The sequence below is a fragment of the Micromesistius poutassou genome (genome assembly GCF_964030765.1).
Source record: "Micromesistius poutassou genome assembly, chromosome: 16".
Taxonomy (NCBI): Eukaryota; Metazoa; Chordata; class Actinopteri; order Gadiformes; family Gadidae; genus Micromesistius; species Micromesistius poutassou.
In genome coordinates, this window is record NC_140286.1 from 7,629,553 (window position 1) to 7,653,545 (window position 23,993).

The window sequence follows — 23,993 nt, forward strand, 5'->3', positions numbered from 1 at the left end:
CCCAAGGAGCGATCCACCGGTATCATGGCTTCCTAACAGGAAAGGAAGTGATTTAGTGGGAAAATACTGAATTTCGTATTGACTATTAGCGCAAATACAACATTTGCGTGACCGTGACGGTGGGTAAGTGGGGCTTGGCCTCCCATTGCGGCCCTAGATCCAGGATCTACTTCAATTCATTTGTAAATTTCCATTCCTGCACCGTGGAAGATGGCCGACCCGGCGGAGTGCACCATCAAAGTGATGTGCCGTTTTAGGCCCTTGAATAGCTCAGAGGTAACCAGAGGAGACCGGTATATACCCAAGTTTCCTCAAGGAGATGACACGGTAGTAATCGCGGTAAGTTGTTTCCGTCTTGAACGTAGACCTCCTTTTAGCCAGAAACCGCTGTTGTAGTCGGCGGAAATTAATCTATCTCGGAGGTAGAGTCGTTAGCATTTTAGCTTCCGTGCTAACGTTAGCCCAGTGCTGACCTGTGCGATCTCTCCTAATTGGCCATTCGCTTTACCCAAGCGTCTGCCATTACAAGTATCTATTTTACAATTTAATCGGGCATATCCTTGGTATGATGTGTGTGTGTGTGTGTGTGTATATATAAATATATATATATATATATTCGATTGTCTTCCGGCCATCACGTTCACAGAACAAACTAATACCCTGCATGTCCCAAATGTCAAGTTCGCGGTTGTTCTTTCGTGGCTAGCGAGCTGTCATTCAACAATGCAACACACAACGACTGTCCCTGGTCGCTGATATTAAGACGATTGATGACTTTACTATGACTCGATGTCACTGTGCTACTATAAACATAGGGCGTCGATACAAACTCATACTGGGAACCATGAAGAAACAATAACGTTACATGACAATGGCTGATGTGAAGTGCTAGCTAGGCCAGCTGGTGGCTTGACAGATTAGCTGGCCCTGGCTTGCTAGTCAGCTAGTTCCACACAGCTCACTTGTTAACCATGTTAGCGATATGGAAACGCGTATTGTGCATCCTAGATCTAACTGTGGCATCGATGAGATGTGGCCAGGTTTGGTTAATCGCTTGCTGTCACATATTCAGATTGCCTTGAGGAACGAGTTTTGAAAGCAAGGCGGTGGTCTAGTTGTGCATTCCATTCAAGTTACATTTGTTTTCCGTTTACTTCTACTAATCCTACTACCCTTGTGACACAGACCTCTAAAAACGGGATTAATGAAACGTGACACTGCTTCATTGAGTCAACGACGAAGGCATGCTAATTACCATTGATGGTGGCTTGTTACTGCACAGAAGCGTTTGAGCACCGTTGATATTGACAAGGGTGTGGACTGGATAGTCTGTTAAATACTAAACAAGAGACCTAAATGTACCTCTCCAAGTTACAATCTCCAAGTCACCTATGTGGCTGTGCTTCAAAGAAAACGAGTAAGTTATCAAGTTAGGTTAACACATTCTTGAATGTCTTAACTGTAACATGTTGTTAACCTTCTGAGTAGTAACAATATCTTTTCAAATATGGTTACACATTAGGTTTCATGGCAGCCACCCACCCTGTTTTGCATGGACTTTGGTGTCTGACAAAGGGATTACACCTCAGGAAAAGTAGCAGATGAAGCACTTGGGGCCCTTTACAAGATAGTGAATTATGTCTTAAATCATACAGTGACATCTAAAGAATAAACCTAACATTGAATTTAGCTGATAGCGCTTGGACACAGTGGACCTATTCATTCAACGTTTTGCAAACAAAACTGTCTGTGCGGATATCATTTTACAAACGTTAATAGTTTTGAGTGACAAAACATCCACGCTACTGCTAGCAATCCTAGCATTTGGACCAGACCACACACATTTGCCAAACCCAGTCAGTCAGTACGCCTTTATATATTTACTTAATCCCTGTGCAGATTGTCAAAGACACAAGTGTTGGTGGCAAGGGGCCCTGCTAGTAGCTGCTAGCTCAGCTGTTGGGAGAAGTGGCGCACTAACTGTACGCATACATGGCAGTGGCACAGGCCTTCTGGGTAATCCCCTGTGTGCTATCGCCTGGTAACCAGCTGTTCTTCCAATCAGGACAGTGCTGGGCACGGGTAGATTTCTCCTGATGGGGTGGGGTGATTTGTTATGTTGATGTATGTTGTTTTGCACTATTATTCACCACGACTGGCTTGTTTAGGTCACGGTTTTATGCACCCTGGCCTGTATTAGGCCTGATGCCTAAACTGCCTAATTTCTCTTCCATAGCCTGTAGAAAAGTGTACAAAGCCACCTTTGTCAGAATTATAGTGAACATAGTCAACATTTGTGTCCTTGTTCTTTTTTTTCCTGTACTTTCTTGACTGTCCTGTTTCCTGAAGAATTGGGGACGTCGGAAAAATATAAATATCGAATATAATGACTATGACCAAATCTAAGTTTAGTTTCTCTTTTCACTAACGACTAGAATAAGTGCGACTTCACACTTGACCAATCTGCAAACTGCAGTCCCTGGGCAGGAATAACAACTTGTTTAGTTAGAGAATATGCCCAAACAGCTCAGTAGAGTGACTCCTTCCATATTCAATTCATTGAAAAAGAAATGGTATGGCTCAGCTCAGGAAATTTCAATTGTCTATTTGCAATCTTTGCTATGAAGATGATACCTAATCTAGCATTAGAATATCGATAAATATAGCCCAGCTTTATGCTGCAATGATTCATAGTTTTCCTTCCCCTCAAATATTTCCATGTGGTGCTCAGCAGCGTGGACATAGATGTTACTCGTCACTATAGGAAGGTTGGGCCGCATACTGCCCACGGGTCAATTATTCATGCACCCATTACTGTTCCCCCTGGGCCCTCGTAGACAAAAGGATGATGTCGTTGACTACGGAGTTCACACACTGCTGTGTCCTCCATGAGATGATGGTAGATGGAGATAACCGGAGAGGATATGGCTATTGGATAGGTCTAGTTGTTAAAGTGAGAGGAAGGCCTTCTACTTAACTGGTTTTACTGAATGTATGTGAAAGGATTGAAAAAAATATATGGCATATATTATGTCTGCAATATGTTATTACTGGTGGTCATAAGCACTATTCTGACCATCTTTTCTTAGGACAAGCCGGCTTTGTCTGGCAACAATTAGCTATCAGGTAGCATCATGTTTTGATTATATTATTCCTCTAACCTTGGAGTTTCCTTAAGCAGGTCAGTTAAGCAATCTACTGTTACTGTACCGGAATTTACAACATAAGTCTGAGGGACGTCATTGAACCAAATATCCACTAGCACTGCACGAATTTAGACATGGTATTGGGTTGATGTTTCAAGATCACAATTCGATTCTCAACTGGCCTTGTCCTCCCTATCATAAGCAATTCGTCTCAACCAATTCTTGCCATATAAGCAAAAAAAGTGTCCCCTGACATCAGCTAATGAAGAGAGGGACTAGACAGCTCTGGGCTTCCTCTGTTAGCCCATCCTGAACGCAGTGTGCTATTATACACACATACTGCATTTGATGCAAACATATAGCCCAGCGAAAAAGTAAATGGCTGCCTCTGCAATTTCAACAATGCACTATTTTCCACAATTAGCTAAAATAGTTTGACCTCGGCTATCCGTGCCTTGGCTAATGGTGCCTCTGCATCGTTGCAGGTTGTGTAGACCAGACAGTAGCTCAGCTGCTTTTAAGACTGAGCAGGTCGAGCCAGCTAGGGTGTGTGCTGCTGTTGCCAGTGTTGGCTATGACTGGTCTAATGACGTATGGAGGAATACATTTTGAAGGGGCAACGGCCAGAGCTTTGTGTGCGCAGTAGAGTGTCAGTGCCTGCTGGCCGTTGTGGACAGAGTTGCTTTGTCCTTCTGATGTACAAATGACAGTAAAATACACGGTGGATCTTTTCCAGGGCGGTGCACTTCCGTATCCGTGCAGGTACCTCAGGCAGAGGATGATATGGGGGTTTACACTAGGAAAATTAATTCATCCTATCGCTCTCTGTCACACAGTCAGAGCGGTTCCAATAGTTTGCTCAGTATTTATAGTCCCTCAGCTGGTGACATTGAAACTAATGTTGAGAGAGAGAGAGAGAGAGAGAGAGAGAGAGAGAGAGAGAGAGAGAGAGAGAGAGAGAGAGAGAGAGAGAGAGAGAGAGAGAGAGAGAGAGAGAGAGAGAGAGAGAGAGAGAGAGAGAGAGAGAGAGAGAGAGAGAGAGAGAGAGAGAGAGAGGAGAGAGAGAGAGAGAGAGAGAGAGAGAGAGAGAGAGAGAGAGAGAGAGAGAGAGAGACCCTCTGCAGTGAAATGCAGGAGGGGACGTTTGTCAATGTTCCAGTTTCTTCCAGTGTGGGGCCTGGGCTAATTTATACAGGTGCTGTGGTCATCTCGTGACGGTTTCCTGGCTGCCAGGGGGTTCATGTCTCTGAAAACCAGGATTACCCAGGGTGTGGCAGAGAGGCTCATTTGTAACCTGTGTGTGTTGCGGGCTGTACATTGTCCCCTGTTGCTGCCATTTCCCAGCAGGATAGTGGGAGGGATGAGGCAGGTCATTTTTTCAGACTGACGCAATCGACCGTCTTCTTCAAAAACCTGCTGAAACGCTTGATGCATCAGTTTTTGTGCTCTGCTGTCAACCCACTGTAAACCCATCGATTCAAATCTCCCTTGATTCAAGCGCAAAGACACTCCCCAAATAGCTTGTTTCTTTTTGTTGAATTGGGCAATAGCTAACATATCATTATGGTGATTATAGCCTAAAGACTAGTCTTTAAAGATTAAAGACTAATCCTAATTGTAGTGATAGTTTGGATTACAGCCATATCCTTATCCAATGTCAGTATTCTATAGAAATGTACGAACAATTTTGGTTCTCATTTCAGAGGCCTTCGATCAGAATTTATTTCAGCAGTTGTCCGATGAAACTAAGAAACGTGAAGCATTAGTTTCACAGTGAAAATGAATGTTTTGCTAACCAACATTGGTTGCGTGACTCAACAAAATGCATGGCTATACATTTCTTGTAATAGTTAAAATAGTCAGTAATAGTTCTTATACGGATATTTGAAATATTGGTCAGTTGTAGTATGAGGGATTTTGGTGATCATTATTGCCAATAGTAAAAAATAACTAATCAAATCTATTTTTGAAACAATGATCTCATACTCATACTACTCATACTTTCTATCTCCCTGTCTGTCTTCCAGAGTAAGCCCTACGCTTTTGACAGGGTCTTTGCGTCGAATACCTCACAGGAGCAAGTGTACAATGCTTGTGCACAGAGGATTGTCAAAGGTGAGCTTTCTCTTCCTCTTTTCATCCATCTACTTATCTTATCCATGGTGTTAAAAGATTTTATGAAGGCATGAGTTATTCTTCACTCAAAGCACACATGTTTTTGATTGGCTGCACACTTACGTTTGATGTATTTTAAGATGTTCTGGACGGATACAACGGGACGATTTTTGCATACGGGCAGACATCCTCTGGAAAAACTCACACCATGGAGGTATGACATGTTACTACTCCCAACAGTGAACCATTGTTTCTGTATGCAGTTGTGTTAAACCTCTCAAATGATTTGTAATACTTCAGACATTACCTAAGACGTTATTGTAGATGCTGCACAATATATCAAATTTTTATCACAATGACGATATTGGCTTCCCACGATAACACTTAGTGTTCTCACGATATTTCAAATGCGTGCTCCCCACCCACATTTTTTTTTTTTAAATAATGCATCCGCAAAAAAAAGAAAACCAAAAAAGAAACGAGCCCCGCCCACGCCCATTCTCAATATGAGAATGAGGAGTTGTCATCACGGCACAGAGCCCCACCCCCTTGTTGGAAGGTACGCCCCTCCGAGTGCAGCTGAGCTTTGCGTTATTGTTGACATGGTAGCTGCTAGCAGAGGAGGTTGTTGCAATTCTGTACTGTTTTAACAATGCCTGGAAATAACTGCTGCGTTAAAAACTGCTCCAATGCCTCACACGATCGTCGAGGAAACCATAAGAACAGTGGGCTACAGTTTGTCTGGTTCCCTAAATGGACAACGCACTTAAGGCTGCCCCACACTACAAGATTTTTTAATCTTATGCAATTTTTGAGTCGGATGTACACCACACACATCAAGAGAATCTCAGCCGATTTGTTGCTCTCCGATCGTAAATACAAATACACAAGACGGAACATCACACATCGGACAATCTTGTCTGATAATTGCACGCTGCAGGGCCGTGGAGGTAGAACTAGAGCAACTTGCTTCAACAGTGAAAATGGATCAGCGTCTTTTGACAGCAGTGATTTCCGCGGTGCTTATGCTTACATAATATCAGAGAATATCCGCGTCAGTTCGGCCGCGGCGCAATTAATGAATAAAGATCATAAACATCATAAACTGAATGGCTGTACAAGTGTTCTGAGACACGGCTGCGAACCGGCAACTTTAAAAAAAAAGTAGTGCCGGTTTGGTTCCATGCCGTGCCGCTGCCGTATTCAGTGGAATAGCCTACATTGACTATAATGGACGTTTTTATTGCCGTGCCGCTTCCGTGACGGTTCTGGTGGAAATTGCCCTTCACTCTTTCTATTTCTATCTCGTAATGTCTCCTGCGTCTGTATGTTGCGTATTTCCTCATCTGTCTCTATGCCGCTCTGACAACGTTGCCCCTGGCAACCGATAGCAGTGGACGGGCTCAAACCCCTCCCCTCCCCAAAAATCACCTGACTCCACCCCCCCCCCCCCCCCCACCCCCTCAACAACTCCACCAGGCCGTAATCCCCCCCCCCCCCCCCCCCCCATGATTAATCGTGGTAAATAATCGTGATAATCATTTTGGCAATAATCGTGCAGCCCTAGTAGATGCACTCCCTAACTATAAATATAGATTCAGACAATTGTAATTTCAATCCCAATAGATGATTCAGTCAATCAGTGCAGTTATACTGTGTATCATGGTGCTTCTTCTCCTTGTTTTCAGGGACTGCTCCATGACACAGACTCCATGGGAATCATCCCCAGGATCGTGCAGGACATCTTCAACTACATCTACTCCATGGACGAGAACCTGGAGTTCCACATCAAGGTCCGAAGAAAAAGAGAATCCCACTCTTTACAAAGAAACATGTTTGACTCTGAGCTCCCCGGCCTTTGTTTGGTCAATTTGTTTATTGTTTTGTTATTTTCGGTCACAGGTGTCGTATTTTGAAATCTACCTGGACAAGATTCGGGACCTGTTGGATGGTAAGTGGCTAAGATGTGAGCAGGGGAATACAAATAACCAGAGGAAAAACTTTTTTTAAAATTTGATGTAGATTCAATACATCACCTCATTGCTTCTCCGTGTTACTTTTGCTGTGCGTGCTTCAACCAGAAAGAGACAGTTTTGTTTCATATATCTGACAAGTACGTTTTCCTCCCCTCTTCCAGTATCCAAGACCAACCTGTCGGTGCACGAGGACAAAAACAGAGTTCCCTACGTCAAGGTAACAGGCTCCGCCGGTCACCCCCTCCCTTGAACATTGCATCTATGGAGACCCACGGGGAACGCTCCCAGGTGTGTCGTTTTCCCCCCCCCCTCCCCAACCCCCCGCACGTGTTGCTGACGTCACTGTGTCATTGGTTCACAGGGATGCACTGAGAGGTTTGTCTGCAGCCCAGAGGAGGTTATGGACACCATCGACGAGGGCAAATCTAACAGACACGTAGCGGTCACAAGTAAGACACGCACAATCACCCCACTCTTCGCTCGCTTTTGATAGCTGCATCCCGTCCCCGGTTGTAGTTCTGCATTTCTTTTGTATACATTTTGGCTTATCAACCATCGCTTTACAGATTAGCGGCAAATACTTTAAAAGTTCCCCATTTTGTCGTGTACCTTTATAAAATATGTATTTGCGAAACGCACACCATTGTTTGAACAAGCATGCTGCTCAAGCAGTCTCCTCTTCATTACGGCCGGATGCGTGATAAAATATCAACCATTATCGCGATTATTCTTGAGCCCCACTTGCTCGCGGCCGGTTCCCCTCTCAAGCCCTGTGTGTGATGTGCGTTTCCCAGACATGAACGAGCACAGCTCCAGGAGCCACAGCATCTTCCTCATCAACGTGAAGCAGGAGAACACGCAGACGGAGCAGAAGCTCAGCGGGAAGCTCTACCTGGTGGATCTGGCCGGCAGTGAGAAGGTACGCAGTCCCTCTAATGAGGCTGGAGCCGGTAGCTAGCCACACCGCGCCGGCGGCCCCTTGGAAGACGGAGGTCACTCACATTCCGAGCCACCATCTTGGGGCTATTTCATGATCACAAGGAGGGAGTTGTAGTGGCTAGATGCTTGATTGTCCTTAGTCTTTTGTTTTTAATGGAAATTTGAATCACATGATTGAAACACTTCTATAGACCATTTAATGTTGCGGGCAATATAATGGACCATTGCACCTCATCTTTTGTCGATGATTTACCCAGCCGTCTGCTGACCAACTAGCTCGACCCCCTACACAACCATGGATACCACTCATTTTTTATTTTCTAATGATTTAACTTAACTTAAACAGTTTTGCTTCCATTGTGGTGCCCATTGTACTTCTGACCAACCCTGGAGCATATTGCACATTGGTATAAAATATACATATGTATAATGTATTATCATATTCAAATATTGACAGGCCAATTACTTAGAATAGGCATAAGGCACAGTATATATATATATATTCTCTCATGTAATCTCTATCCTGGCTTCCATGAAGCCAGGTGTGAATTTCCTGTAGATTGGAGACTGCTCCCTACAGAGAGTTCTCTCAGTATCGATCCTCAGACGGTGGGCAACTCTCTTGGGACCCCTGTTGTTCCCATCAACCCATCCTCCTGTTTTTATTCACAGGTCAGTAAAACAGGAGCTGAGGGTGCTGTGCTGGATGAAGCCAAAAACATCAACAAGTCTCTGTCATCTCTCGGGAACGTCATCGCTGCTCTAGCCGAGGGAACAGTAAGTGTGTGTGTGTGTGTGTGTGTGTGTACATGCGTCGTTTACGTTATGTGATGATGTAAACCAGCGGACTTGAAAAAGTCACATGGATAGAACAAATGATAGTGCCATTTACTGATTCCCGTATGAAACACTTCAAAATGCGTATTTTAACCGTTCCATTTAAAATCCCACGTAAGGCACCTTTCCTAGAATTAAAGTAGATTCAGGATTATACAAATTATGACAAACTAATGAAGTAGACCACCAAAAAGCAGGAAGTAATGGCAGAAACTAGAGGCAAGTGGAACAACGCAGCACAAAGTACTTTAGGTGTCAAAGAGCTGACCTGTGTTTTGTAACCGCATGCATAAGCCAGCCACGCGTGGAGTAAAAACAAACATTGGTTGTGGGTGTTATCGTGGTAAAGTCATATTTTATCCTTTGTAGTAGCCCAAACAACTAGTGTCTTTTTATTAAGATGCTGTTGCCTCCCAGCTGTTGATCCAACAGTGTCAACGGCTTCCATTTGAATCAATGTTTAGTCTGTTTGTAGTCTGTACGCCATCTCTTTATTCGAGGCCCTTTCCCCCTGGTGCTTTCTTGCAGATTTATCTGCGGTTTTGGTGAAACAAGTGTTGTATTGTGCACTCACTCTCTCCATTTTAACTGGAAAAGTGTACTTTCAAGGCAAGTTATTGGGTCGTTATAGGTGTGCGGGCGGATAATCGATGACTCTTCTCTTCAGCGCAGTCGTGTAATGTTACGGAACGCTAACGGCCGACCCACTTACTGCCTCTCCTTTTAACGGTGACGAGCAGTGGCTGAAACCGCTGTGTAGACATGTTAGGCTCTGGTCGGGACCTCGGGTTTCAGAGAGAGGGAAGCATGTTGCCTAACCTGTTTGTATTCTGACCGCACGGTCCCTATGCCCCACAGCTTTTCACACAGATCATACCCCTATTACTCCAGTGTTTTGACCGCGGGTTAATGAGAGCGCATATGCTGTGGGTTACATCCCAATTCCAAGTCATTTCTCATTGTGTTAGGCTCATTAAACAGCAAATAGGGTAATGATGGAGATGCTCTCTCTGTTATAATAGAGAGCAAGTAATGAATAAGGGTGCATCCTTTGTGTGTCTTATCAAGGAGTCTTCCTTTTCCCACTGGGTTTATGGAGCTTTTCCCTTAAAGGATACTCTCCCCTATCATTAGAATGGGTCCCTGGGGAGCCCTTTCAGACTACATTTGTAAGAAGGGTGTGCATAATAGACTTGGAGCACCATTACTACTCTAGATGTGTACAGTAGTTGTGGTACTCATTTTTTTACATTATCCTCAATCGTCCTCTAAAGTGTGTGTGTTTGTGTTCTAGGCCTACATCCCGTACAGAGACAGCAAAATGACTCGTATCCTGCAAGACTCACTGGGTGGAAACTGTCGGACCACCATCATCATCTGCTGCTCGCCTTCCTCCTACAACGAGGCGGAGACCAAGTCCACGCTCATGTTCGGACAGAGGTGGGAGGCTCTCCTGATCGTTGCTAACAGCAAACTTCATGGGCATATTTCTGGGCACCAATATTTCCTTTTTAGGCCTAAAATGTAACTCCTTATTTCTACCAAAAAAAATAAGCTAGTGTTGCAACCGGCCTTGTGAGGGTGGTTTGGTACGTTTTACAATCAGGTCATTGTTGATTTGAAAAAGGGACGTTTTTCAAACTAGTACAAATGGTTATTTCATCCAGACATAAAGAAGGAAACCTCATTTATGCGGTTTGCCCCCCCGGGCTTCTGATGCAACAGTTTGGTTTGAAATGTAAATTGCAACTCCAGAAGATGGATGGATAGATATAAATAATATTATTTAAAACCTCTCCTGACCTGAAATTAGTTTTATGAGTACAACTCGTATTCTTGCCATGCACACTGGAGAATGTGACCAAACGCTTTGTCATGGTATTTTTTTCATTCATTCCTACGACTAAAATGATTTGAGACCTGGTAACCTTGAGTCTGAAACAACATAACGTCAGTATGAAAACCCAAAACCACCCGGCTCTTAAGTGTGTGTGTGTGTGTGTGTGTGTGTGTGTGTGTGTGTGTGTGTGTGTGTGTGTGTGTGTGTGTGTGTGTGTGTGTGTGTGTGTGTGTGTGTGTGTGTGTGTGTGTGTGTGTGTGTGTGTAGAGCGAAGACCATCAAGAACACGGTGTGTGTTAATGTGGAGCTGACTGCGGAGCAGTGGAAGAAGAAGTATGAAAGGGAGAAGGAGAAGAACAAGACCCTGAGGAACACCGTCACCTGGCTGGAGAATGAGCTCAACCGCTGGAGGAACGGTGAGAGGGATACGCCCGCTCATTCACTCACTCATTCACCCGTTCATTCTTTTCGGCCTAAAATGTCAGAAGTGCAGCAGTAAGGAAGAGAAGGATTTGGGTAAACTATAAAATGCGAAAACTACAAGATGGAAAACACACAATAACAACACATCTACACAGCAGAATGAAACATTACGGATACCCAAACATCTCCTCCAGATTAGTCTGCTGCCAATTATGGATGGTATTCAACACAATTTTTGTGTTGTGTTTAGTTATTTAGCCGTCATGTAAGAAAAGCCTCGAGGGATTCTTAGGCTCTCTGGTGGCCCACAGACATACAAACACACATACACACAGAGGGACAGCGGTCCAACTCGGTGACACTGACCTCCTCCTGGGTCTGGGTCCCTTCCAGGTGAGAGCGTTCCGGTGGATGAGCAGTTCGACAAGGAGAAGGCCAACGCGGAGGTGCTGGCGCTGGACAACGTGGTCAACGACAAGCCGGCCTCCACGCCCAACGTGCCGGGCGTCCGCCTCACTGACGTGGAGAAGGACAAGTGTGAGGCGGAGCTGGCCAAGCTCTACAAGCAGATGGACGATAAGGTGAGGGCAGAGGGAGTCCAAACAAACCTTCTGTTGGGAAGAAGGTATACAGGCTGCTCGGGCCTCACAGTCCCCCTCGGTCAGAGTCAGCCACCGTCTCTGATACGTGTGCTCCTGGGGTTTGTTTGTGTTCAACTCCTATTTCGGTTTCGGGGCATCACTCAGAAGAATGCCTTTGCCTCTTCTTTTGAGAGAACCAAAAGTTGGCGAATTGGCCGGGATTTGGAGTATTTGTTCTCAATGAGCATTCTCAGTCACTTTGGGTTGCTAGAATATGCTTGTTTCCTGCATAGCCGTGGGGTACTTCAAGGTGTTTATATTTAGTGGACTCGGTCATTTTTGGCGCAGCACTGACAGGAGTTGCTGAAGCGTGCTCTGTTTAATCATGCTTGTGTAGAAACGCTTCCCCAGTGCCCTCCCTTTGTCTTGCTCTAGTTCACACACACACATGCACGCACACATGCGTGCACGTTTGGTTGTTGTGATTTGCCTGGAGTTCCAAGTACAAATCAAGGCAATTAACACGGGGTGACCACACTTCATCGTTTTGGTCACTTATGTGGCAATGTTGTGACTGGGAGGACTGGGGTGTGAAACGATAAACAACCAAACAAGCTCCATTTTAAAAACATCAACTTCACAATTACAAGTACACAAACGGTAAACGTTCAAGCACCGGGAATATTGAACAGCATCCCAAAAATAGAAATAGTAATGTGTGTGTGTTCAACAGTTAACTTTTCCTGACCAGTGCCCATTCCAGCAGCCAGATGCTACAGTGACGTATCGCCATCTGTGATGCCCCATCTGGGTGACTGTGGCTCCACTGTGTTCTTGCTAATGCCAGATGTTCTCCATATGTCCAGGACGATGAGATCAACCAACAGAGCCAGCTGGCTGAGAAGCTCAAGCAACAGATGCTGGACCAGGAGGAGGTGAGCTATATGTACTATAACTCGAGAGTTCAGCGACGACGGCCAATACAATTGTTATGATGTATTGCTAGTAGGGTTGGGTGATTTCTTTTTTTTTTTCTAATGGAATGATAAAGTTACAACCCTTTTTTTTTTAATTTAGTTTTCACAGTTATTCAACTGTATCAACTGCCACTGTTCTGGAGTCGTGCTTACTGTCGGCCGCTGTCATTTGAGGCTAGAGAATTAGGTTTGACATTAGTGGGATGGGCTTCAGCACATGCTTACGTTTGTGAAGGCACTAAAATGGCAACAAGTGCCATCGCCACATTATGGCTAGTTTAAAAATAAATTGCATCTTTGTGTTTCAACGACTGAAATCCGATAGCAGACATTCAGAGTTATAAGATTAAGATATAAGATTAAGGTCGGGGAAACTGTCTTTATTCTCCGAAACAAAAACATGAAACACGATGCTCCTTGTTTGAGGCAACGGATAGCCAGTTGTACTGCTGATTTAATTCCTTTCAGCTCATAGGCCTAGCCTAGCCCACCAACACAGTTATGAATAGCAAGCTTGTGAAGGTCATAATTCATTGCTAGTCCATTTGTCAAACATGCCTAGTAGGCTTAAACAGGATTTATTAATGGACTTAATACATTTGAAACAAGAATTGCGGGGGAAAGTGCAAACGATTTCTTCCCATCTATGACAGGAGAGAGGATAGCAGCTTAAATGTACAAGTTTTTTTTTGTTGTTGTTGGATGATTGACCCATAAACTTATGGGGAGAGGTTTTTTTAAAATTAATTTAGCCTAACCCTCATTGGAAGCTTGTATGTGTTTTGCACAGGTACGTCTAATTTTAAGAAATGATGTGAAAGCAGAAATGGATCTGCTTCAACATTTCAGTTGGTCTTTCATTTTAAAGGGTGATCATATCTAACTCAATCCCAATTGTTAGAAGTGACATGAGACTTTTTTTTTTTGCACTCACCAACAGCCTTCTAATACGGCTTCTCGTTTGAATTCCCTCCCCCCCTCGCTAGCTCCTGGTGTCTTCCCGCCGCGACCATGAGAACATGCAGGCAGAGCTGAACCGCCTGCAGGCGGAGAACGAGGCCTCCAAGGAGGAGGTGAAGGAGGTGCTGCAGGCGCTGGAGGAGCTGGCCGTCAACTATGACCAGAAGAGCCAGGAGGTGGAGGACAAGACCAAGGAGTTTGAGGCCATCAGTGAGGAGCTCAGTCAGAAATCGGTACGTTGTATATTGTACATGTATTGTAAATATAGTGAGTGTGTGTGTACCTTAATCCATATATGGAACTGTAAAAGTTCTAATGTGTGTCCTAATGTGTACTAGGTGCGTTCAGTGACGTTCTTGGTTGATGCAGATCTTTTTTTAAAGCCATCCTGTCAATAGTCAATGCCAACGTTTAATCAAACACTCTCCCACTCCCTGTCCAGACCGTCCTCACAGCGTTGGACTCTGAGCTCCAGAAGCTAAAGGAGATGTCTAACCACCAGAAGAAGAGGGTGACGGAGATGATGTCGTCGCTGCTCAAAGACCTGGCCGAGATTGGCATCGCCGTAGGCAGCAATGACGTCAAGGTACTATTAACACAGGCAATGGGAAAACTTTCGGGAAGTTGCAGTACTGTTACGTCAGGCTGGATGCCTAATTGAAGTCTCTGACCTGTGAAAACGTCGCAAGAATGACAAACAATGGTGGACCCTTCGATAGAAAAGGACTGTATTAGAAGGTGCTATCGAATCCCAATGTCATTGTCGTCTCTCCCTCCAGCAACACGAGGGCAGCGGCGTGATCGACGAGGAGTTCACAGTGGCGCGCCTCTACATCAGCAAGATGAAGTCGGAGGTCAAGACCATGGTGAAGCGCTGCAAGCAGCTGGAGGGCACCCAGTCAGAGAGCAACAAGAAGATGGACGAGAACGAGCTGGAGCTGGCCGCCTGCCAGCTGCGCATCCAACAGGTAACCCCTCACCCCACCTGAGGGTCCTCGTCGTCGGCTCTCTGCCCCCTTCCTGATAGCCTGATGCTGTACCTTAGCCGTAACTGCTAATTGTGATGGTAGAGAAGCAGAAGGCTAGTTGTTGTTGTGGAACCTAATCCGCATTCAAAGCTGGAGATGTTGAGAGGGTTAAAACTATGTATTGGGAAGTGGAAGCACAACAATAGAAGAAGTTGGGGTTGCAAGAATGGCCTGAACCTTAAACAAAGTTCTCACAAAGTCTTAAAAGATCATGAGCATCTGATGTTAATATCTGTGTTTTTTGTCCAGCACGAGGCTAAGATCAAGTCCCTGACAGAGTACCTGCAGAACGTGGAACAGAAGAAGAGGCAGCTGGAGGAGAATGTGGACTCCCTCAACGAGGAGCTGGTCAAGATCAGTGCCCAAGGTAGGGTCTGGTTACTGCATGAGCTAGCAGGGAAAAGACTGTTGATTTATTCGATTTGATTATGATGCGCCCTGTCAATAGGCGTGGAACTCTGTACAAGCCTGCATAGGCTTCGCTCCTGCCTTGCACAGATGTTGTATTTGTGCTAAACAAATAAACTAAATTAATGTGTATGTGTGTGATCCATTTCAGTATACTACCGTCCCACTGGTCATGATTTGTGTTCTCAGTCTCTGTAATTGCATGTGCTGACGGAGTCTTGTTGTCCTTTTGCAGAGAAAGTTCATGCTATGGAGAAGGAGAATGAGATACAGACAGCAAATGAAGTCAAGGTACAGTCACAGGTTCAGATCACCTAAAGCATTCGGTTGTCATGAGGGATGGGTATCGTTCATTTGTATTAATTTAATAAATATTGGAAAGGCGTCAAAAGATTGTTATGAATATAACTGGTATTGCTTGTAATGTGTGATAATCAGGATGGAGTGGAAGTCTATTTTGGACTCAACTTAGATAAAAATTATGCACTGAATTATGTCCTGAAAAGGCTGTGGACCAAATGTCGTCCTCCTCTGGTCTGCCTGCCTGAGAACAGGGTTGAGGCTAAGGAGCTTAGACGCAAGGAGAGGGAGAGCTTGAGGAAAAAATAACTTTAAAAAAGGTTAAAAAGAAAACATTGCTATTCCAATTATATTATACAACTCTTATTTCAGTGAGTGAAAATGAGTAATCATGAGGAATGCAGTCTTTTTTTTTTAGAGATTACCTCGGACAGGATAACGGTACCGATAAGGTTGCAGATTACTGCTATTCGGGTTTTGCAAAATGTTATATTTCAAGCATAGTTCCCCTTGTATTTGTGTTATTGGTGCAAGTGGGTGTGGTGGTTTGGGTACTGAAGCGGTGCTGTGTTCTGTCCAGGAGGCCGTGGAGCAGCAGATCCACTCCCACCGCGATGCCCATCAGAAGCAGATCAGCAGCCTGCGTGACGAGCTGGACAACAAGGAGAAGCTGATCACAGAGCTGCAAGAGTAAGAGGCTTCACCGTAACTAAAGGACCAACAGGCCTTCCCAATACCAGCCCCCCCATCTCTCTGCACTAATAACATTACCGTTGTGCACACATACTGCAGGATGTCCCAATTGTACAAGGGGTTTAGTGGTACTAGTGCTGTTTTTACTAGTGTTCCAGATGGCTCTACAAACTGAGGAAATGCAGATGCTGGCTCCTTTCTAGTAGGGGTAGAAGAAGCATCCCAGAATGCATTTAGATTTTAATTTGAGCAATGCCATCCAACGACAAGACATCAAATGTCTATGAGCTTAATGCTAACTCTGTTATCCTTGGGGAAAAATATGGATTATTCCATTTATTTGTCACAAACAATTATATAAATACGCCATTTACGGTGTCTGCGAGCCGCTTTACAAGGCCAAGTGAGTCCCATTGGGTATTGTTTTTTTTACCAAGCATGACTCGTAGGTCATGGTAGGGGGCTCATGATCATCAGCCTAGCGGACGCATGTTGTTGACGGCCCCTCTGCCCTCTCCCAGCCTCAACCAGAAGATCATGCTGGAGCAGGAGAGGCTCCGGGTGGAGCACGAGAAACTCAAGTCCACCGACCAGGAGAAGAGCCGCAAGCTGCACGAGCTCACGTAAGACGAGCACGCACACATGAGCACATACACACGTGAGCACATAGAATAGAATACTCTTTATTGCATACACTCATTCTTTCTCTCACACACGCGTGCAATCATTTTCTCTCACACGTGCACACTCACAAACTCATTCAGGCTCTCACACGCACAAACGCACACTTTCTTATTTATTCCTATTGGTGTGAGGAGAATAACTCTGGAGTCCCTGGAAAACTATTAGCCTGGAGGTTGTGTCCATTGAAATGTAATTATTGCGTTTGGTTGCCTTTTTTAAAATGGCCTACGGAACAATGTCCTGTTGCTAAGCCACTGTTGTTGTTGGTTGTCCAGGGTGATGCAGGACCGCAGGGAGCAGGCTAGACAGGACCTGAAGGGACTGGAAGAGACAGTGGTGAGTCACATGATTGCACCACCTTCCCACACGCACACATGCAGGAGGGTGTGTGTGTGTCACACCAATGTTCTCTGTACACTTTGTAGCATTTACATGAGCCATTATATACACATCCTAAAGCACTGTACCAACACTGTTGACAAGGAAGAGCAGAATGGAGGATGTGGCACACCTCTTTGAAGGAGTGAACTCAATGAAATGGTTTCCTATTCGTGCTAAAGGAGTGCAGCTACACACGTTTAAGTGCAATTTACTGACCCAGGCTAATGTTAAACAATGACTCGACTCTTCTTCTACTACATCTTCTATTGTACTGTCATTGGAACAAAGGAACTTCCAACCATAATTTAAGTAGATAGTTTATTTCACCGTTCAACCCCAATACTGAAAAGGGCTGCCTTGTGGTATAAAGGCTGGCATGGTTGATAAACATGCATGAATGAAGACTCAAAATGAAGACTCAAAAGTCTGAAGTTGTTTTGATTCCACTGTGCCCGCAGGCCAAGGAGCTGCAGACTCTGCACAACCTGAGGAAGCTCTTTGTCCAGGACCTGGCTACCAGAGTGAAGAAGGTAAATCACAGCATCCAGAACCATTTATTTCCCTTTGTTCATTTAAAGTACACTAGACACAGGCTTGGGAATATCTTTGGAACTTGGCCCAGTAGGAGCTGATGGAAACTGACTATCGATAGACTATCCATTAGTCATACAGACAACAGAAAATTAATTGAGATTCATCAAGAGGATTAAGCTGCTAGATACACCACAGTGTGCTTGGTCTTGTCCGGGTTAATAGATGAATTCTCTGACGATGTGTGTACGTTGTGTTGTGTGTATTACCCAGAGCGCTGAGATGGACTCGGATGACACCGGTGGCAGCGCAGCCCAGAAGCAGAAGATCTCCTTTCTTGAGAACAACCTTGAGCAGCTCACCAAGGTTCACAAACAGGTAGGAGACGACGAGATAGGACACGCACCGCTTCCTCTGCCCACGGCATCGGTTCTCCTTTCACCTCCTGCCACCCATCTAATAGGAGCCGTCTCTCCGTTTTTGAACCATAATCTTATCGTTGTGCTCACGGACGACGCATAAATGCCTACAAGCAGGATTTGTATCATTATTGCTTTCTTGTGCGTCGGAGGAAACGGTTGCCTCACAGCAATGGTTTAATCATTTTTGACACAAACACAACGGAAGATATTGGGAAGAAATCATGAAAATGCAGCCAGCCCAGTGTGGAGCATGTGTCTTCGCCACCCGCATAGCTCTTAAACACGTGTCTTTGTGTGTCTGTGTCCTGTAGCTGGTGCGTGATAATGCAGACCTGCGCTGTGAGCTTCCTAAACTGGAAAAGCGTCTCCGTGCTACGGCTGAGCGGGTCAAGGCCCTGGAGTCTGCTCTGAAGGAGGCCAAGGAGAACGCCGCCCGCGACCGCAAGCGCTACCAGCAAGAGGTGGACCGCATCAAGGAGGCGGTGCGCGCCAAGAACATGGCCAGGAGGGGGCACTCCGCCCAGATCGGTAAGGACCGACGGGACCACGGCGGCACCAGGCTGGCGCTGATTGTCTGTGGGACTACCCTTTTCCGAATCATTTACATAAGATAAGATGGTACTGAATGGTAATTAGTAGGGCTGAACGATTTTGGAAAATAATCTAATTGTGATTTTTTTTTTTTCCCCCTCAATATTGCGATTGCAATTTTAATATGCAATTATTTGCTTGAGCCCCTGCCCCTGCCCCCCCCCCCCCCATCAACAATCGCGCCTGCAATGGCGCTCGTCCGCGATCCAACCCCCCCGTCAACAATAGCGCTCGTCCGCGATCCAACCCCCCCCCCCCCCCTCCGTCAACAATTCGGCACCTGCCCCTCAAAACTCCTGTCTGTCCGCACGTCCCTGGCTGTTACCGCTAATCAAACAATAATTCCCATAATGCTCGCGGCTGAGCGGGTGCCTGTTACGTCCAAAGAGGCGTATGCTTTTTAGAACTGGATCGGACCGAGGTGCGTTCGCTTTCACATCTCAAGCGAACCGAGACCACCTCTTTAGCGAGGTCTCGGCCGGCTGATGCCGGTGCGCTGAGGTGTTGTTTTTTTTCAAGGCCGACGAGGCTGTAATCGAAATGCAGGACAGTTAAGCAGCATCGTCTTTTTTATAGCCAAAATAATTCCACACAACTGATGTGCCGCCCCTCTTTGGTACCAAACTTTCAGCTGTGCGCTCTTCTGACGAGCCTGAGGCCATTGTGCAGCAGGTTAAAGCGCAGCGTCTCTCCCTGCCTGTGCTGCTTTGCTCCGCTCGGCTCACTCGCAAGTCACGTGACCAATCAAATCGCAGCCTTTGCGGTTAGAAAATCTTGTTTTGGCATATTGCGATATTATCGCAAATGCAATTAATCGTTCAGCCCTAGTAATTAGTGAGCTCCATTAATTAATGAAAACCCATTACAGAAATGCAAGCGCTACAGCAGAAGGTACAGGACAGTAATGCCATTTAAGAGTGGAAGTACCGAAAACACATCAACAAAACAGAAGTCCTCCTAACTTAGGAAGACTTATTTTGTGTTGATGATGCGTTTTCTTTCCTAATAGGTATCCTGCCAGAAACAACACTGTTGGTTAAACTATAGTCAAATATCGGAAAAAAGAATCTCGATGGTCAAAGTAAATGATTGACCATCTTTTTTCAAATCTGAGTGAAAAATTTTCAATTTGTGGGGATGGCCGTTTCTGCGATTACCTAAGCTTTATTTTTATATATTTTTGACCCACCCCACTTGAACTCGCCGAACATCAACATTGATGTGTGTGTGTCTGTGTCTCTTCTCCTCTCCTCTTCAGCCAAGCCCATCAGGCCTGGCCAGCAGCCCGTGGCCTCCCCCACCCACCCCAACATCCACCGCGCTGGGGGGAGCTTCTACCAGAACAGCCAGACGGTCTCCATCAGGGGTGGTGGCCCCAAGCCGGAGAAGAAGTGAGTGGAGGGAGAGCGCTCGTCCACTCCTCGTCAACTTTCTCTCTTTCGCTTGTCTTTGCTGTCATTGCAATGGGACAAGCCTTTTGTTCGTGCTGAACATTTGAATTTCGTTTTACTTTGATTCGTGAGGCTAGATAAACAGGCCTACTGATGCCGGTTCTGCATTTTCATACTGGCCTATTTTCATGTTGCCAATATTAAAAGGATAAGGAAAAACTGAAATTGATCCTTAACGTCTCTCCTTCTTTACTCATGTTTTCTCTTGCTCTCACGTTTACCATCTCCGTCTCTCCCTCTCTTTCTCCCTCTAGTTGAAGAGCAGCGTAACAGATGCCAGCGTCGATATCCACCACCACCTTCACCGCAGCCTGTCACGTCAATACAGCAGTGTTGGAGTCCTGCAATATAAATATATATATATAAATAACCCTGGCCTGTACAGCTTCACCATCCCCACCCACTCCACACTTCTCTCATCCCTTTCTGTCCCGGTGATATAATCATCAAGAAAATAACAAAAAAGAACTCCCAAGTTGTTGACTAAAATTCACCAAAACGCCACCTACTACGCTCATCGGCCAGAAACACAAACCAAACGCAGTCTTTGTTCATGCAGTTTTTGGCCAACGAAAGCCTGATCTGAACGTGCAGCTTCCTGGGTTGTTGTTCTTTTGTTTTTGTTTTTCTTTTCTTCATTCATTCATTCATTCATTCATTCATTCATGCATCCATTGCACTGGTATGTTGTCACCGGTCGTGGTCGTCGTGTGTTCGTTCATCTGCACTGTGCCAAGGTGAATGTAATCGGTAGCGGGGTGGTGTGCAAAACACAAACAAATGTCTATCTTATCTGTATTACCCGTGCCGCTGCGAGAATAGCTTGAGTTTGGCTAACCTCTGTACATTTCACAATGACTTATCGGTTGTTACTACCCCCCCCCCCCACCACCACCACCACCGGATAGATTTTACATGCTTCTTTAAAGAAAAAAAACAAAACAAAGCAACTGTTTTACAAAAAAAACTACTAGATTGAACACTGAGCATTATGTTTCTGTTGGGTCTTGTACAGATGTAAAATTGGCTGTACTGCTCACTCTTCCTGAATGTCAATGGGAGTAGGGGGAAAGAAGAACAAAAGAAGAAAAAAAAGCCAAGACTTGCAACAGTGTAGATGTATTTAACTAAATACCTGTGGAGGCCAATTGTTTTTATCATTAAGTTAAAAATATATATACTCGTTATTGGTGACTTCACAAGAAGGATGTAAAGAAAAATGTAAAACGTTGGAAAGAATGATCCAGTTAAGCAGAGAGAGAAAAAAAAAGGACATGACCTTTTAGCACAGCCTTTCCTAGTAGCTGAATGTACCACCCGTAACTTCTCCATGAGGTTTACTATGCCATATTACTGGATTACTATTTATATCGGCCTGCACATTGGAGCACATAGAGCACAGTCATAGTGACTGGGATGACACAAACACCCCACACGTGTATGTTTGTTGTCCTGTCCTAACTAGTCATCCCAACATCCCAAACCCCCGCCCCCCCCCCGCTCTCTTTCGGCTTGGATGTTCAGTGGAGGGCTTCAGTTTGTTGCGGTCTCTACTGTTTTTATAAGTGTTTCATTTCTCTGCCAGCTCCGCATGCTGCAGGGAAGGCTTTTCCTGCCATGTCATGTTGATTGGGTTGATAGTCATATCAAGGGTGCCTCACGTTGGAAGAATCATTTGACCCAAAACTGCCCTGCTTTTTTTTTTCTTTTTTTTTGTTTTATGAATGTTTTTCTTTTTGATTGCGTGCCCCATTTGTTGTAAATTGCAGACTTGTTTTTGCTGGAGTTATGTACTGTATGTGTTGTGTTTTTTCTTTTCTTTTCAGTTTTGACGTCTATAGGTTGATGTGTGGAATTGGGTTTAATATGTCATTGGGCAGGCTGCACTTGATTGACCAAACTTTTGCTACTGATCAGCCAATCAGATGTGCAGGGTCTCAGTCAAGGCAGGGGTTAATGTTAAATATCTTGTATCGTCTTCAGGAAGGTTTATTTAACTAAAAAGCTAGTCAGGGGTGTAGGATTCTGTTTTCTGATTGTCTTTATTGCATTGTTTTTAAAATATTGTTTCCCCTCTGCTTTTAAATATTATTTTCACCACTTTTTTTTAGGCTATATGGATCCCGTAAGTATTTGCAAAAACAAAAAACATCTCAAGCGTAAAGTAAATTCCCAGGTTATCCGTTAGATGCTAGTGCAAAAAGCTCTTTGTGAAGTAGGCCCATAGTACTTGAGGACACCTGATCCCAGAGCGACACACTCCATATGTAGCTACTTTTTAAGAGAGAGATGAGAAATGGCTGCTTCCAAAGCCCGGGGAAGGAAAAATGATTTGTAACTGATAAAATTGAAATCTTCCTTCTGGTGGTGTCTTTTAAATGTGTGCATTGGGTTGTCTCCATGGTAACTATGACAGGAAGAAACCAGGGTGTCTTGTCGCGGCTGCTTCTTCATCCTTGTGTCCTAATAGAGAATGCATATCTTTATCTTACACTACTAATACTGGATATGAAATTTGGAATAGCATTGTTAAAAAAAAAAACGACATTGTTCTATGGTGTTCACCAAAATTAAAATTGTTTGCGTTAATTCTAAAAAACAAAAATGTGTAGCCACCTTTTATTACTGTGTAATAGTTGCTCAATTTGTAAGACAGTTTTGAGGATTCCGTCAGTGGACATAGGTACTGGATCATTCCGAGAGAGCTGGGGCACAAATAGCAGGGCTCAGACTTTGAGGGGAAATGGGGAAACGTTTAATGAGATCACCGTTTTGGATTGACTGCATGATGTAAATGTATGTGTGATTAAATAATTATGAGAAAACCCTTTCAATGGTCTAAGGCTTTGTGTTTGTTTGTCTGATTGGTGAAGAATTTGGCAGTTTGATTTGAGTCCACTGGTTAATTCAGTGGATTTTGTTAGGTTGTGGTAGGCTACCTATTGGAGTAAGCTATAGCCAGGGCAAGGGGGCGCCCTCGCGGGCTCTGAAGCCCAACACACACCGCCGGCGCAGCGCAGCGCCAAAAAGAACGCTCCCATTATTTCCCACGTACTAGCCCACACCGGCGGCGCCTTGACGCGCGTAAGCGCGCCGCCCCGCTAAGCTTCACGCCACTTCTATTCCCTAGCGTCGCCGCGCGTGACAAAGCGCTTTTTAAAAGCTATTTTGTAGCTACATCCCGGCTTGATACAAGGTCCTGTACATATGGAGATTGTTGATACTGTAGATTAATAATTCCACAATGCAAAATGAATGAGCAATGACAGTAAATAAAGTGACTAAACCGTAAAAAAAGTGCCCGACGACAGGGAGACCTAACTATGAATAAATGTGACGATCATTGTAAGCACAAACAGGATTATGGGCATCAGGGCCATATATGTAGGCATAAAACAACTCATATAACGTAATGGTAGCCTATACCGACTGTTTGTTGATCTGCTGCTTTCAAAACATAACCAGAACGGTGCTGCAGCGCGGCGCGACGCTTCCTATTGGTGCTAGGGGCGGCGTTTGACGCTCGGAAACTGCGCTTCACCGGCGGTGTGTGGTCGGCTTCATTCAGGCGACAGGGTGCGGCGCGTCATGTCTACTGTCCCTGATGCGGAGGATCCTAGGAAAATATGTTTTCTGGCTGCTTAGAATAAGCATGGTGTATTAGCAACAGGATCACAGGCTATTGCATCCTGTATGAAGTCTACTCCAGG

The 23,993-nt window shown here is 44.8% G+C and overlaps 1 protein-coding gene across 1 annotated transcript; it reads left to right on the plus strand.

The window, feature by feature from the left end:
• On the plus strand, nt 1–23,111 carry LOC311360988 (kinesin-1 heavy chain). Its single transcript, XM_084481152.1, has 26 exons — nt 1–339; nt 5,174–5,261; nt 5,402–5,475; nt 6,950–7,054; nt 7,164–7,212; nt 7,399–7,454; nt 7,599–7,686; nt 8,032–8,156; nt 8,849–8,953; nt 10,308–10,453; nt 11,121–11,269; nt 11,670–11,857; nt 12,724–12,792; nt 13,821–14,027; nt 14,237–14,380; nt 14,574–14,762; nt 15,072–15,189; nt 15,466–15,521; nt 16,111–16,220; nt 16,745–16,846; nt 17,183–17,243; nt 17,747–17,818; nt 18,093–18,197; nt 18,553–18,769; nt 20,091–20,223; nt 20,538–23,111. The coding sequence occupies exons 1-26, from the start codon at nt 211–213 to the stop codon at nt 20,539–20,541; spliced, it is 2,889 nt and encodes a 962-aa protein (XP_084337278.1). The 5' UTR covers nt 1–210; the 3' UTR covers nt 20,542–23,111.
• Nucleotides 23,112–23,993: the final 882 nt, after the last annotated feature.